Raw genomic sequence first — 14832 nt, 5'->3', positions numbered from 1 at the left:
TTGTTTTTCATGAATTACTTATTTCTTATTGTCATTTAAAATATTTTCTCTTCAAAAAACACATTCTCTTTAGGAGCTCTTCAGAGACTGATGATAATAACCTTTTCACTGCCATGAATATTGCAGTTATTTTTCCCGAATTATTATTTGATTTTTAATTTTATGTTGATTTTCTTTTGTACAAAATTTACCTATTATGGTGTCAAATCTATAAATCTCCTTTTTGCCATTTCTTATATGCTTAGATTTCTCAACTCCACTTGAATAAATATACATGTATTTTCTTTTATGCTATTGTATGGTTTTATATTTAAGTCTCTGATTCATGTAGAATTTATTTTAGAGTGTGATCCTAATACTGCAGCTTAATTTTTCCTCAAATACTCAGCTATTAAAGCAAGATTAATTACTCATCATATCTCATGGTTTTGAAGTTCACCTTAACATATACTAAATTTTTATGTTAAGATGTGTTTCTGGGTTTTAACATGCTTCCATAATTATTCTAGTCTATAGTCTATCTAATGGTATACATCCCTCCTCTACACTCCCCCCCTCCCCCAAGTATGCCATTTTCTATTTACCCAGTGTTTTGGCTTTGTTTTTCTTTTTCTTTTAATTCAATAAAATTATGAGTCGAGTCTCTGTAGAATAATTCTGTCCAATAACAAAGTTAAGTTGTTTTTTAAACAATAGATTTTAATTTTACAACTGACCCTTGAGCAGCACAAGTTTGAACTGCACAGGTCCACGTATATTTGGATTTTTTATGGTACAATACTCTAAATGTTTTTCTTACATGATTTTTAAAATAATATTTCCTTTTTATTAGCTGTATGACTACAGCTTATAACAGAGTCACAAAGTATGTGTTAATTGACTGTTTATATATTGGTAAGGATTCCAGTCAACAGTAGTTTTTTAATGGCTTAGTTTGGGGAGACTCAGAAGTTATAGGTGTGTTTTTGACTGGTAGGGAAACAGCCTTCCTTATTCCCATGTTCAAGGATCAACTGTACTTACATTTCTTGTAATTTAAGAATTCTGTACTAGAATATCAAACACATTTACACACAGTAAATCAGTTGCTGTCAAAAGATTTATTGAAGAAAAATCAGCAAAATGAAAACAGACCTATTTTAAAAGTCTGTGTCAGGAAAGAATGAAGATACATGTTCTTGAATTGCTAACCAAAAGCATAAGAAGAGTGCGTTAGCAGTGCTTAAGACCTGAAAAAAATTGACAAAAATTCAGGAGAGAAATTTTACAGAAAGAAAATTAAATTGATTCATATGTTTGTACACAATATTTTGACAAATTTACATGTTTATAAAATATCATTTTGACTTAGTTTGCATCCAACATGAACCAGGAACCCTATACTATTTCTTACATTTTTTACATGCTAAAAATTACTGAATAACCTTAATTCTTATGGAGGATTGCAAATATATTTTTTAATAGAAGAGAATCATTGGTTGCATGAAAAAATCTGTTTAGAATTAGCATCTCAGAACTTTTAATACTACAATAATTTTTGAGATATGTTAATTTAGTTCTCATCTCTTCAACTCACACTAAAATATGCTCTCAAGGGTTAACTAAAATGACATACATCATTAAATGTAGGCAGGAAGTCAGCTTTCTTTATTGCTGTCTGCATATACCTGAAAGCTGGGATTAAAGATTTTATATTAAGATAAATAATTGGATAATAATTGAATTAAATTTTTTGGTACTCAGGGAACTCTTGTATACTGAGTTTTTAAGTTTCCATAAATATATTCTACTGAATGACCTCTATTGTTAAGTATCCACATTTTTCTGAGTCGAATACTTGCCTTAAATGCTCACTTTCTTTAATTTATTAAGATTTTTGCTTGGTGGGCAAGCTTCTTAGATGTTAAAACTAGCTGTCTAGAATTGTTGCTCAATTCTGTGTGGCATCTGTTTTGCTGCTTTTAAATCAGGAACTCATCTGGTTCTTCTTTCAGTAACTTAAAGACACCCATTTCAGTTGTAAAGGCATCTTCCTCATGACTTAGGGTATCTGGATCAGGGGTAGTTTCTGAAAGTGGCTCGCTGTCCTTAGTTACAAATTCTATTGCATTATTCTCAGACAGATCTTCATTTGTCAGGGTAGATGAATCCTCCGTGAGGTTCATAGCTACTGATGTAGGGATTACAAAGTCATATCTGGATTCCACAGCAGTGAGCAAAATGGGATTGTTCTCTGCTTCATTTGTGATATCTTTCTCCATCCAAACATTGACTTCATCCATAGACTCTTCATTGGTTAGCAGGATATCTTCAGGGTTATCTTTGTCTCTTTCTACAGTGGTAGTGAGTTCAAACACAGTGATGAAGTTTTCCTCATCAGAGTCTGTTAGTTTAGGCACAGGATTGGGGTCATTCTCTGGAAGACTTAAGTCAATTTCAGTTATTTTCTCTTCTGTAAAGGCAGTTATGTCTGGAATAGTGAAATTTTTTTCAGTAGCAGTAGAGATTTCAGCCTCAGGAATAGACGAGTTGGTGATCTGGACTGCCTCATTAGCAGTGACATTGGATTTTACTGAGGAACTATAATTGTTATCATCAGGCTTATCCTTCTTAGCTGGAAGATTAGGGGTGTCTGCAATGCTGGTGGTGCCTTCCTTTAATGTGCCAGAGACTTCAGAAGTTATTGAGACATCTTTATTCGCTGGGTCAGTGGTATCCAAGAGAATATCTTCTTTTGCCATGTTAGTGGAAAAATCTATTAAAGAAACAGTTGCGCCTGGTGATGAGATATTATCAATTTTCACTGGAATTAAATTTTCAGTAATAGAGTCATTAGCTATGGAGTTTACTGTGCCTGTCAGCGTAGCAATTTCTTTTTCCACATGGGTTGATGATTTAATAATACGAGAGCCAACATTATCTTCTGATTTTAGTTTTTCTTTTGGAGATGTAAGCTTGCTGTCTGTTGTTGAGAAATCACTTTCCAGGGTATAGTCATTTACTGGAGTAATGTGGTCTCCTTCCGAAGTAATGTTTTTTTCTGATTTCGGAATGGTGTTGTCAGCCCCAAAGAAAATGGTTGCTTCAGTTGTTGTTTTACCCCTTTCTGTTGGAGGATGAGAATAAATTTTTGGCAAACCATCTTCAGCCATGGGACAAAATGGCACTATGTACACTCACAGGTCTTTCCCTGGGCCCAGTGGTATCCCTAGGCAGGAGAGTGATGTGCATTATAGTGATTGAAGCATTGGTCATCATGGTGATTGTTGCATCAACCATAGGGCCAATGTCACAGGCTCTCCTTGTAGGTTGTTTCTGTGCTTTGATTGGGCATCTAGTTTCAAGAGTTATTGGTATTAGATGAAAAGACAATAGAATCCTGATTATGAAATGATCATTCATAGCTGGACTTATCATGTTCTTCTTTATAAGGGATCTACCTTCCATTATGGAGCTAGTGTCACTTGAAACAGACACAGCAGAGTCAGCCAGGTATTTGTGGGTTTAGTGTCAGTGGGGAAAACTCTAGGAGCCATGAGATTATAAGCATTAGCTTTAAGTTATCTGTCTTTCAAATAAGTTAACAATGTTTTTTTGAGGTTAAGCATCTTCTCTTGAGATTTATGGTATTTAAATGTCTAAAAAACAGGGATCCCTGGGTGGCGCAGCGGTTTGGCGCCTGCCTTTGGCCCAGGGCGTGATCCTGGAGACCCGGGATCGAATCCCACATCGGGCTCCCTGCATGGAGCCTGCTTCTCCCTCTGCCTATGTCTCTGCCTCTCTCTCTCTCTGTGTGTGACTATCATGAATAAATAAATAAAATCTTTAAAAAAAAAAATAAATGTCTAAAAAACATTAATGGCAGTTTTGGCCATGAATGTAGTTGCAAAAGGTAACTAGGTAGCAGGGATTTCAGTTAGTTCTCTTCTTCAGAAAGTGAATTCTCATTTTTTCAAGAAAGATAATAAGTTACTGGCCTTTTAGGGTTTTTGTAGTTTTCTTCTTCATTGCAATTCTTACTTTTTCTTGAATTAACATGCTTAACAATGAGAATGTCAGGTTTTGTAGATTTAATTTCATTAGGAGTATTTTTCTACAGAGGGTGTTATTTCAACCTAAAGCCTGGAAGTTGGCATTATATGTCAAAATTCACCCAGAAGCAAAATTGAAGTATGGAATAACTGTATTAGCTTTAAGAATTATATCTTCAGTTTCAGAGGGAGTGTTTTCTATAATGATATTAGTTGTATCAGCCATCATCATTTTGTTATCATTCTTAATGTTTAGCTACTTAGATGAAAGGAGATTGTAGCTTACTGTTAGTGTTTGCCCAGTGTCATTAGAAGGAAGAGAATTTTCATACTTAGACACAACTAAATCTGAAAAAGGTTAGTGGCATCAGCCAGAGTAGCAGTTTCCATGTCAAGGGCAAATGCTTTTCTTCATTAGATATGGACTAACTTCCAAGTTTACAGTGTCTTTTCTTAATTGATTGGCCTGGTGTAGATTATATCACCATTCTCTGTAGAATTAAGATGGGCATTTTTCCCTTTTAAGATACAGACAGCTTATCCAGAAATGTTTTTGCTTCAAGGTGATGTCACTATGGAGGGTCCCATTGTCTTTTTTTTTTTAATAATAAATTTATTTTTTATTGGTGTTCAATTTGCCAACATATAAAATAATACCCAGTGCTCACCCCATCAAGTACCCACCTCAGTGCCCATCACCCATTCACCCCCCCGCCCCCGCCCACCTCCCCTTTATTGACATGGGAAATGCTGTCAGTATCAGGGACGGGGAGGAATGTCTTAAGTTAGTGACAAGCACAGCTTCTTTATTTCTAACTCATTTCCAGTGGCAGTAAAGGAAATCACAAGGTAAAGCCATTCTCTCACTTGGCTAACTCAGTGGGAGGTTTTTTAACCTCTCCTTTTTTCCTTATCTAGAGTTTGTGAGCCTTAATTCAGGATAAGGCGTGCTATAAACAGAAGACTTGGTGTCCTTTTTGGGGGAATCTTTTTCATGTACAAAAGGGGAAAAAAAGTTGGAAGTGTTAGCTGTATAATCACTGGAAGTCAGTTTGGAGTACTTGGTATATGTTATATTGAATAATATTAGAATAAGGAGCAAAATATTAATTTTTTATGAACATTTAATTCCTGGTTAGAAATGTCATGTCATATAATATCTTCATAGATACTAATTTGTCACCTTAAGTTTAATTTCAGGGATTACTGTTGTGCTCTGTTTCAACTAATATACAACACCAAACTGTTTCAACTAATATAGCTGTGAGGTGATACCACATTGATTATAGCATAATAAGTATTTTCTTTCCTATAGAGGATATTATTACCATTATCTTTTTTTTTTTCTTAAAACCATTGACTTTAAAGAGAACACCTCCCATTGAGAGTATGTATCATCCATCAAAGAGCAGGAAGCATATGGTGAAAATTCTAGCGGGACTCCTGGAATTATGGCAATTTTGAGCATGGAACTGGAGTCATCTGCTCTAGAGAACACAGGAGACTCTTATTTGACCAATAGATCATTATCACCAAAGATACTACTTGACTAAGGATAGAGGATCATATTGTATAGATGAGTTTCATTTTATCTAAATAGTTGTTTCTTCTATGGTTGTAATGTCTATTATACTAATGGAAAGAAATTGTCTTTTCTTAGAGAAGCATTAAGTTTTTTCTTTTTTTTTAAAATTTTTTTTATTTATTTATGATAGTCACAGAGTGAGAGAGAGAGAGAGAGAGGCAGAGACACAGGCAGAGGGAGAAGCAGGCTCCATGCACCGGGAGCCCGATGTGGGATTCGATCCCGGGTCTCCAGGATCGCGCCCCGGGCCAAAGGCAGGCGCCAAACCGCTGCGCCACCCAGGGATCCCGAAGCATTAAGTTTATATTTAAGTAGCAACTTCTTCAGGTCCACGATGAAAAAAAAAGCTTTTTTTTTAAAATTTTTTTTAAGTGAAAAGGAGGAAGCTGGTAACAAAAGAAGATGTCTCAATAAGGCCTCAGGAAGGTTATTTGACAATTTATGATTTTCAGGGATACCTGGCTAGGAAAAGTCCTCAGATACAGACTTTGAAAATGCCAATATCATAGTGATACTCTTAAGACTGTCTTTGCCTGGAGAATATCTTGAAATTTATTAGATGATATGTCTTATGCAATTTTAAAAATATCAGTTGAGGTAAGTGGTGTCTCCATTGACACTGGAATTCCTACTTTTTTTTTTTTTTTTGGAATTCCTACTTTTGAAGGAGTCTATATAACTTCAAATTTTATGAATTTATTGGAAAAAATAGAGTTAACCTTAGGTGCAGTGATTATGCAATCATCATTGGAATGTTGTTGTTGTTGGAAGTTTCAGGTTCAATATCTTCATTTGTGAGATAATTCCCAGGCTTCAGAAACAGGGAGGAAGGTGAGGGGAACAATTATATCTGGATATTTGATTATAGCAAGATCCACATTTTTTTTCTCTTACCCTCCAGTGATTGGAATGTTGGGTTCATAAGTAAGGAAATTGTAATTGAAGGATGTGTTGGCCTGTGGTGTCAATTTTTTTTTCTTTCCAAGGAAGATGGCATATATATCAGGGTTATGACACTCATGTCTTCTTTGTTGTTTGTAGGCTTCTCAGGGATATCCTTTAGAGTAATTGTTTCTATATGTGACTGAAGAATATCAGCCCTAAAGAAAATGTTTCCTTCAACCTCCTTGTTAGCTTGCATTACAAAAGAAATTTCTTGAAACTTAGGAAAATTTTTTTTTATCTTGACAGTGCATTCTTGTGTATCATTTGTGCTTTCTGAAGTTTGAAATTTAGAATTTTTTGTGCTGAAATTGGCTAATTAAATTCCAACCAAGAATTTTCTTCTACCATGGGAATGATCTCTGTGTCAGATAAAGATTTTCTCTCAGTAGGAATAATGGTGATCACTTCTGTGAGCAAGTTTGAGTTCCTGGTAGTGAAGTAAGTTTCCTGAGGAACAGATCCATCTGGAAGGGAATTCTTTGACTTGTGAAGGCTTGAGTAAGCTGCAACAGGGACAATGTCATCATCTTTATTACCTGATTTATTATCATCAATGATATTTTTATTTACAAGATAAGGCTTTAGGCTAGCATCTTTTAGAGAGTTTGTTTCCACCTGAATAACTGGATCATTTCCTGTTGCTCTACTTACATCTATAAGGTGATTCACTTCAGCTGTGTCTTTCATCGCAGAAACTTTAGTTATTTCCGTTGTGTAATAGAAATTTGGTTTACTGTATTCATTAGGAAAAAGAGGAGAAAACTTGATGGTTGTTTTCTTGGGTTCTGAATGTTGATCACCAAAGGCATCAATATCAAAAATTTTGCTCTTGGTGACAATACTAGCAGATGTGTTAGATTCGGCATTAGCCATATTGTCTGAAGAACCTGTGGAATCAGCTTGGAGAACAGTATAGACCAAAGGGAAAGCCTTTGGGTCTATTTGACTTTTAGTATTTTGTCCTTCTGAGGCAATGCCTTTATTGAAGTAAGGTAAGTCTGTAGACACAGGCTCTGATGCTGCTGATATTAACAGTGTTGGGTAATATACGTTTGTGCCTTTTATAAGTTTGGAGGCTGCAGTTTCTTTAGCAGAATCTTTAGAAGTTAGGATGAGAATTTCAGGTAGTCCCGTAGGTGCAAGTCTTAGAGACCTGATGCTCTCTGATGATGGAAGGCTATAATGACCAATGTTATTTTTGTTCTTAGTAGAAATAACAGGAACGTTTGACCTGCTGGCAGACATCTTCTTCAAAGGGTAAAAGAAAGTAAGAACTGTGTTGGTTCCACCTCCTTTGTTTTCTTTCACATTGGAGAGGTCATCACTGGAAAGCCGAACTAAAGGAAAATTACTAAACCTTGAACCAGATACTGTAGCTATACCTGTTTGATCTTCAGTGAAATCAGATAAACTAGATGTGGTAGTGTCTGCTCTCTTGAGTGTAAATGTCTTATGAATGGTAGGTGAAATGGTTCTCCTGAGAAAATTACCGGTATTTTCAAAAGCAAGATTAGTGGTATCAGTTGTGAATGTCTTGCTGTCAATTACAGGTTTTACTTCTGGAGAAAGGGAATAATACTCTGTTATTTTATTTTCTGAGTCAAAGCCATTAGAGGGAATTACAGTGTCATCATTACCATTTATGGTGCTTTTTCCTGCAGGTGTTTTGTTGGAAAAACTAGAAGGAAACTTTATACTTTTATCAGTTAGGAAGTGAGTTGTAGGTCTGTGAGTTTTGGTATTGACATTAGCATTGGAATTCTTGAGAGCAATAGCATTAGTGTCAATGCTATTTTCCTGTTTAGGAATTATAGCTTGGTAATTTTCTTTAGCTTCGAACACTGGAGATACTGTCTTAGATAGACTGTTTGAAGCAGCAACTGTGGTATATGGTGCATAAGACATATGTGTCTTGGGGACATACATGAGTGTACCCATTTTTGTCAGGGAATTATTTGCTCTGTCTTCTGATTTGAAGGCATGTATATCTGAGATATATTCAGAACCACTGTCATCAGACATAATAGTTGTATGGTCCATATATACTGGAGTGATTTTGCCTTCAGAAGAAATGTCATCCACCCATTCTGAAATGTCTTCTGGAAAGTAAATGATTCCATATTCAGCTGCCATCCCTCTCTTTGGAAGATCTTTATGCTCAGATATATTCCCTTGTAAAGTACTCGCCATGTCTTTTTCAGAGGTAATAATAGGCGAGATGATACCTTTATCAGATGGAATAATTATTTTCTCATGTGGAATGTTATAATCAGTCTTTTTGGTCATATCTTTTCCCATATTAGTAACAGGAACAAGTTCAGAATATTTGGAAGTCCCCATGGATGTTGTGAAATCAGAAGGAGGAAAAGTTGACCTCCATCGTAGACCGTGTAGTCTAGTTGGGGTATTCATGATGGAACCTCCTGTGTTAGTGACTTTATCGTGAGAGGTATGCCTAACATCTTCTGGAAGAGTTAATGTGGAATCAGCTAAAAAGATTCCTTTTAAATTGGGAGGTGTTTGAGGTTCAAAAGAAGTAGCATTAAATTTAACAGTGAAAGAATCTTCCTTATTGCTGTTACTCTTGGAGAGGGGATTGGGTTCAGTTCCCGATGGAAGGATTTTCCTCATAGCTGGTATGAAAACTGTTGTTTTTGTAAAATTATGTAGTTCCAGTTTAGCAGCTGGATTTTTTTGATCTATAAGATTAGCCATTTTCCTTCTTTCATAGACACTATCTTGAGACTCTTCTCTAAGGGATAAGGCTTTCATCATTGCTCTTTGAGATTTGAAATGTATTTTGTCAGTCTTAGTTTTATAATTCTTAGGAGTATCTCTATTCAGAGAGAAAAATGAATCAACTTCACCATCTGTGTTACTACCTGAAGAAGTAATCGATCCAGTTGGAGAAATATTCTGAGCCAATGGATAGGAATGAATGTCAGCTTGACTTATTACCTGTCTCTCTAGAATATCACCTCCATTAATGACATCAACATTTTCAATTGCTCTTTGTAACATTTCTGACCTATTTATTACAGATTCAGATAAGAATTGATCTGTTATTAGGCCAGAGGTTTCAGGATTTTCAGGCAAGGAGTTAGGAATAACCATCGCAGATGTTAATAGAGATGAGAACCCTCTAGATTTAACATCTTCTCCAGGTAATGTAGAATCACCTCCTTCATAACTACCTTCAGTGGAAAGAACAATGGAATCAGCCACAGTGCTGGCTGCCTTATCCATAGATGAAGAAAAGAGTGAAGCTCTGTTGTTTGCTTTTTCAGTATTTTTACCAATGAAGGGAAGATCATCATCAGGAATGACATTAAACTCAGCCAAAGGAGTAATATTGTTCTGTGGATGGGGCATATCTGCCAAGTTTGGTTTATGCTTATTTGCATTCAATATGGCTGATATGGTGGGTTTTGCTTCATTTGGGGTATCATTATTATAAAAAGCAAATGAGATACCTTTCCTGTTGAATTGGTCCTTAAATTCTGTAAGATGGGTGATCCCAGCAGGATTGATGGAATCAGTTGTGAGAGTCTTTCTCTCTCCTGTTCTTATCATTAATTCTGGGTCTGGAACAAATGAGTACTCCATTCTTTCACCTTTAGGGAGAATGATGGTGGTGCTATCACTAATTTGAGAACTGTTTTCCACAACTGTTTCACCTGGAAATTCAGGTGAAAAAATCCACCTTGAATCAGTTAGAGAATAAATCATGGATCTGGTAGCCTGACTATTAAAATTGACAGAAGAACTTTTGAGAGCAGTAGCAGCAGCATCAGAATTAAGATTTTTGTCTTTGGGAATAAAGCTCTGGTGTTTTTTGGTAGTTTTGATATCAATTGGAGATCCTTGGGATGCATGTTCAGATACTGCAGCACTGGCATGGGGTGAAAGAGACTCAAGTACATTGTAGTCATTACTGAGTGTGGTCTTGCTTGTTAGGGCACCATTTCTTTCCCTCACTAGTTCAAAGACATAGTTATCTGCAACATAATCAAGGGCACTGTCAACAGGTATAATAGTTACTATATCCTCATCATTTGGAATATTTTCCCCTGCCAAAAGGGTGTCCTGTGCCTTTTCTGAAATGTATTCTGTAAAAGGAACTACTTCAGTGGATATATCTTTTCCTATAAAAATCTTATCTCCAAATTTATTGTTATTAATGGTATTCATAGGGTTTTTCATGCCTTTTTTTGAAAGAATGATACGAAGTGAAGAAATAGTTTTGTCATATGGACTATATCTTTCCCCAGGTAGAATATTATTATTAGTCTTTGTTGTAGTGTCTTTTTTCATTTTGATACCCGGATCAAGTTCAGAATACTCAGATAAACTCACGAATGTTGTGAAATCAGAAGGAAGAGTTGGTTTCCATGGTGATAGGCCATATGTCCCAATGGGAATATTTGTGATGGTCCTTTCTCCAGTAGCATCTTCAGAAGAACTTTGATAATTAGACCTAGAAGCTTCTGGAAGAGTTAATGTGGAACCAGCTGAAAATATTCCTTTTAATTTGGGGGGTGCTTGAGGTTTAGTAGAGGTAGCATCAAATTTAGCAGTGAAAAAATTATCTCTCAATGTACTTGCATCTTTTGGGAAAAAATTACCTGGTTTAGAAATGTGTACTTCCTCTTCCACATTGTTGTCACTCTTGGACAGAGTAGTAAGCTCAGTTACTGAGGGAAAGATTTTCTTCATAGCTGAATTGAGAATGGTTGCATTTCTGAGATTGGTTGCATTTGGAATGTGACTTAAATCATATTTAGCAGCTAGAGCTTCTTGATCAGAGAAATTAGCTATTTTTCTTTCTTCAGGGACCTTATGTTGAGAGACTTTTGTAGGAGAAAAGGCTTTCATGATTGTTCTTTGAGGTTCAGAATGTATTTTATCTGTCTTAGTTTTAGAGCCATCAGTAGTTTCTCTATTTACTGAAGACAGTGAATAAAACTCATTATTTGTGGAATTGTCTGAAAAAATAGTGGAACCAATGGGAAGTTTTGTTGAGCTCTTGGAGTACTGCCTGAGGTCAGTTTTATTTTTATTGGGACTATGACCATCATTAATAGAATTAGGGTATTCAATAATTGTCTTAAGTGTGTTTGATAATAAAATTGAAGAATTAGCCAAGGAGGTATTTGTCACTGGGTCAGAGATTTCAGGATTTTCAGTTGACACATTAGGAGTGAACATGGCCTTTTCTTGGGTTTGTAGAAGTAGGAATCCCCTGGACCTAATATTGTCTTCTGGCAGCAGAGAATCACCTCTTTCATAACTACTCTCAGTGGAAGGAGTAGTGGTTTCATCCACATGGTTGACTGTATTCATAGGTAAAGAAGAGACTGAAGTCCTTTTGTTTAAAATTTCAGTATCTTCATTGGTGAAAGAAAGTTTGTCCTTAGGGATGACATTGAACTCAGCCAAAGGAATAATGCCATCCATTGAGAGTTGCACCTCTGTCATATTAGTTTTACCTTTAACAGTGTCTGCTTGGGACGATAAGATGTTGTCTGCTTTACCTTGGACATCAGTGTTATATATGGCAGGTGAAATGACTTTTCTAAAGAATTGATTCTTAGTTTTTAATGGAGAGGTGGTAACAGTGAGGTGCATGGGTTCATCTGGAAAAATCCTTCCCTCTACCATGGTTGCTGTTATTTCTGGGTCTGGAACAAGGGTGTATTCCATTATCTTGTCTTTAGGGGAAATGATGGTGTCATCTCCTTGTAAAGTGTCCCTTTTCAAGGTTGTTTTGCCTAGAAACTCGTGAATACTCTCACTTGTGTGAGTTGGGGGGTGAGTCACAGATCTGGGAGCCTGAGAATTTGAATTGTCAGTGGAACTTTTGAGAACAATAGCATCAAGATCAGAGCTGGTATGTTCCTCTCTAGATACCAAATTTTGCAGTATTTCTCTAGGTTTAATCTCAGTTGGGGCTCCTCGAGATAAATGTTCCGAGGCATCACCACTGGAGTAGAATTGATGAGACCTAAGTATTTGGGGATCATAAACAAGAGTAGTTTTTTTAATAATAGGATTGTATTTTTCTTCCTTTGGTTCTAGTACATACATATTTGTGGCATACTCAAGGGTTGTGTCATTAGGCACAGTGCTTATCACACCCTCAGTATTTGAAATGTTTTCACCATCTAAAGTAATGTCTGAAATGTTTTCTGTAATAGGAACTATTTCATATTCAGTGATTATCTGAAATCTTTTATTAAAAATAGTGTTGACCATGCCTTTTGTTGAAGTATTGGTACTAGGTGAAATGATGGCTTTGTAGGATGGAGTACTTCTTTCCTCAAATGGAGTATTATTATAAGTGTTTGTTGTTGTATCTTCATTTATTTTAACAACTGGATGAAGTTCAGAATATTTAGGTAAACTCACAGACATTGTATAATTAGGAGAAATAATTGATTTCCATAGTGGCACATTGGATCCAGTGGGAACATTCTGAAGCAAACCTGCTATGTCTGCATCTTCTTCAGGAGGAGAGGAGTTTTTATACTTAGGCTTTAAAGTCTTTACCGGAGACATGGTGGAATCAATTGAAAGGATTCTTTTTGTATTGGGAGGAGCTTGAGGTGTAGCAAAAATATTAAATTTACTAAAGAAAGGATTATCTTTCAATGTCCTTGAATCTCCTGAAACAAAATTGCCTGCTTCAGAAATATTGTGTTTGTCCTCTTTGTTATTGGTCTTAGAGAGAGCATTGGGCTCAAAGACTGAAGGAAGTGTTTTTTCCAAAGTTGGAATGAAATTTGTAATGTGATTTAAATCAAATTTAGCAGCTGTGTCTTCCTTACTAGGGAGCCCAACCATTTTTTTAATTTCAGAAGAGAAGGGGCTTATTTCTCTAGGCAAAACCACTCTCATCATTGTACTCCGAGGTTGAACATCTGTTTTAACTTCAGAAATGTTAACAGTTTCTCTTTCCACAGGAAGTGCTGAATCAGCCTCATCATCTGTGGAATTCCTTGTAAAAATTCCTGAATCATTAGAAGGAATATTTGAATCCAAGAGATAGGGCTGAAAATCTGTTTGAATTTTAATGTCCTGATTTTCTGAAATATCACTTCCATGAATGAAGTCAAGGTGTTCAATCCCTGTCTCTGATGCTACTACTACTGACTTTGAGGGGTCAGTCAAGGAGTTACCACTCATTAGAACAGAATCATTGGCCAAGACTTTAGGCATAAGAACGATGCTTTCAGATGTTAGTAGAGATGGAAGTTCTTTAGGCCTATCATTATTTTCATCAGGTTGCGTAGAATCACCCCCTTCATAACTGTTCTCAAGTGAAAGAGCAGTGGTATTGCCAACGGTGTGAGTTGTCCTCATTGGTGAAGAGGATATTGAAGCTCTATTATTTTTATTCCCAGAATTTTTATCAACAAAGGGAAGTTCATTATTGTTAAGGCTGACATTGAATGTAGTTGAAGGAACAGTGGCATTCTGTGAATTATAGTTCTCTGTCTTCAAATGTTTATTTTGATTATATTCTGATTTGGGTGACATCTCAGGTTCCCTTTGGTAGGAAAGAGTAGTGAATGTGACATATCCCCTGGAGAGCTGGCCTTTGCTTGTTATTGGAGTTGTGCTCACGGTGAGATCAATGATTTCATCTGGGAATGTCTTACTTTCTCCCATAGTTTCTGTTGATTCTGGGTCTGGAGCATTGATATGCTCAATCCATTTGCCTTCTGGAAGAGTGATGATAATGTCATTTCCATTTAGAGTGTCCTTTTCCAGAGATAAATCATCAGGAAACTTGGGGGAGATTTTACTGTTTCCATCTGTAGGTAAGTAATTCATGGTTGTAGGCGACTTGCTTTTGAATTTGGCAACATAATCTTTGAGAAAGGTTCTATCTTTGTCAGAATCAGGGTTTCCTTTTCTGGAGATCAACATTTGGTATTTTTGTTTAGTTTTGGGTTCTACAGGATTTTCATTCGGGAGACCCTCAGGGACATGTACAGTGGGGAAAGGATCATGAGATCCATATCCATGGAGTCCTTGAACAGAGGGAGATGTTTTTGTTGTGAGGCTCTTTCCTTTTTCTCCAACATAAAAGCTATTTTTCTCTGATACATAGTTAAAAGTATTGCCATCAAGCCCAGTGGTCATTAGATTTATATCATTTGGATTGTTTTCGTCCTCCAGAAAAACCACATCTGACTCTATTGAAAAGTCCTTTGTAAAAGGGATTACTTCATATTGAGCAGCATTATCACTTTCTATAGAGTTTAC

At 36.2% G+C, this 14832-nt stretch overlaps 1 protein-coding gene and 1 long non-coding RNA gene across 35 annotated transcripts in view; one reads left to right on the top strand and one right to left on the bottom strand.

Annotated features, from left to right (window-relative positions):
* Window positions 1–14832, top strand: part of LOC144283752 (uncharacterized) — an 89989-nt gene that overhangs the window by 45071 nt on the left and 30086 nt on the right. The window lies entirely within an intron of this gene.
* On the bottom strand, window positions 1082–3224 carry CABS1 (calcium binding protein, spermatid associated 1). The gene is made up of 2 exons (XM_077848276.1): window positions 1842–3224; window positions 1082–1229 (listed from the first exon to the last, which is right to left on the bottom strand). Exon 1 carries the CDS (start codon window positions 3150–3152, stop codon window positions 1962–1964), a length of 1191 nt encoding a protein of 396 aa, XP_077704402.1. The 5' UTR covers window positions 3153–3224; the 3' UTR covers window positions 1082–1229; window positions 1842–1961.

The sequence above is a fragment of the Canis aureus genome, chromosome 14 (assembly GCF_053574225.1).
Source record: "Canis aureus isolate CA01 chromosome 14, VMU_Caureus_v.1.0, whole genome shotgun sequence".
Lineage (NCBI taxonomy): Eukaryota > Metazoa > Chordata > Mammalia > Carnivora > Canidae > Canis > Canis aureus.
Note: the sequence above shows the minus strand (reverse complement) of the source record. Positions and strands in the feature narration are given on the sequence as shown.

Bases quoted from the DNA above. Each gene is read 5' to 3' on its own strand.
- CABS1 (XM_077848276.1), bottom strand. From the start codon at position 3,152: ATGGCTGAAGATGGTTTGCCAAAAATTTATTCTCATCCTCCAACAGAA.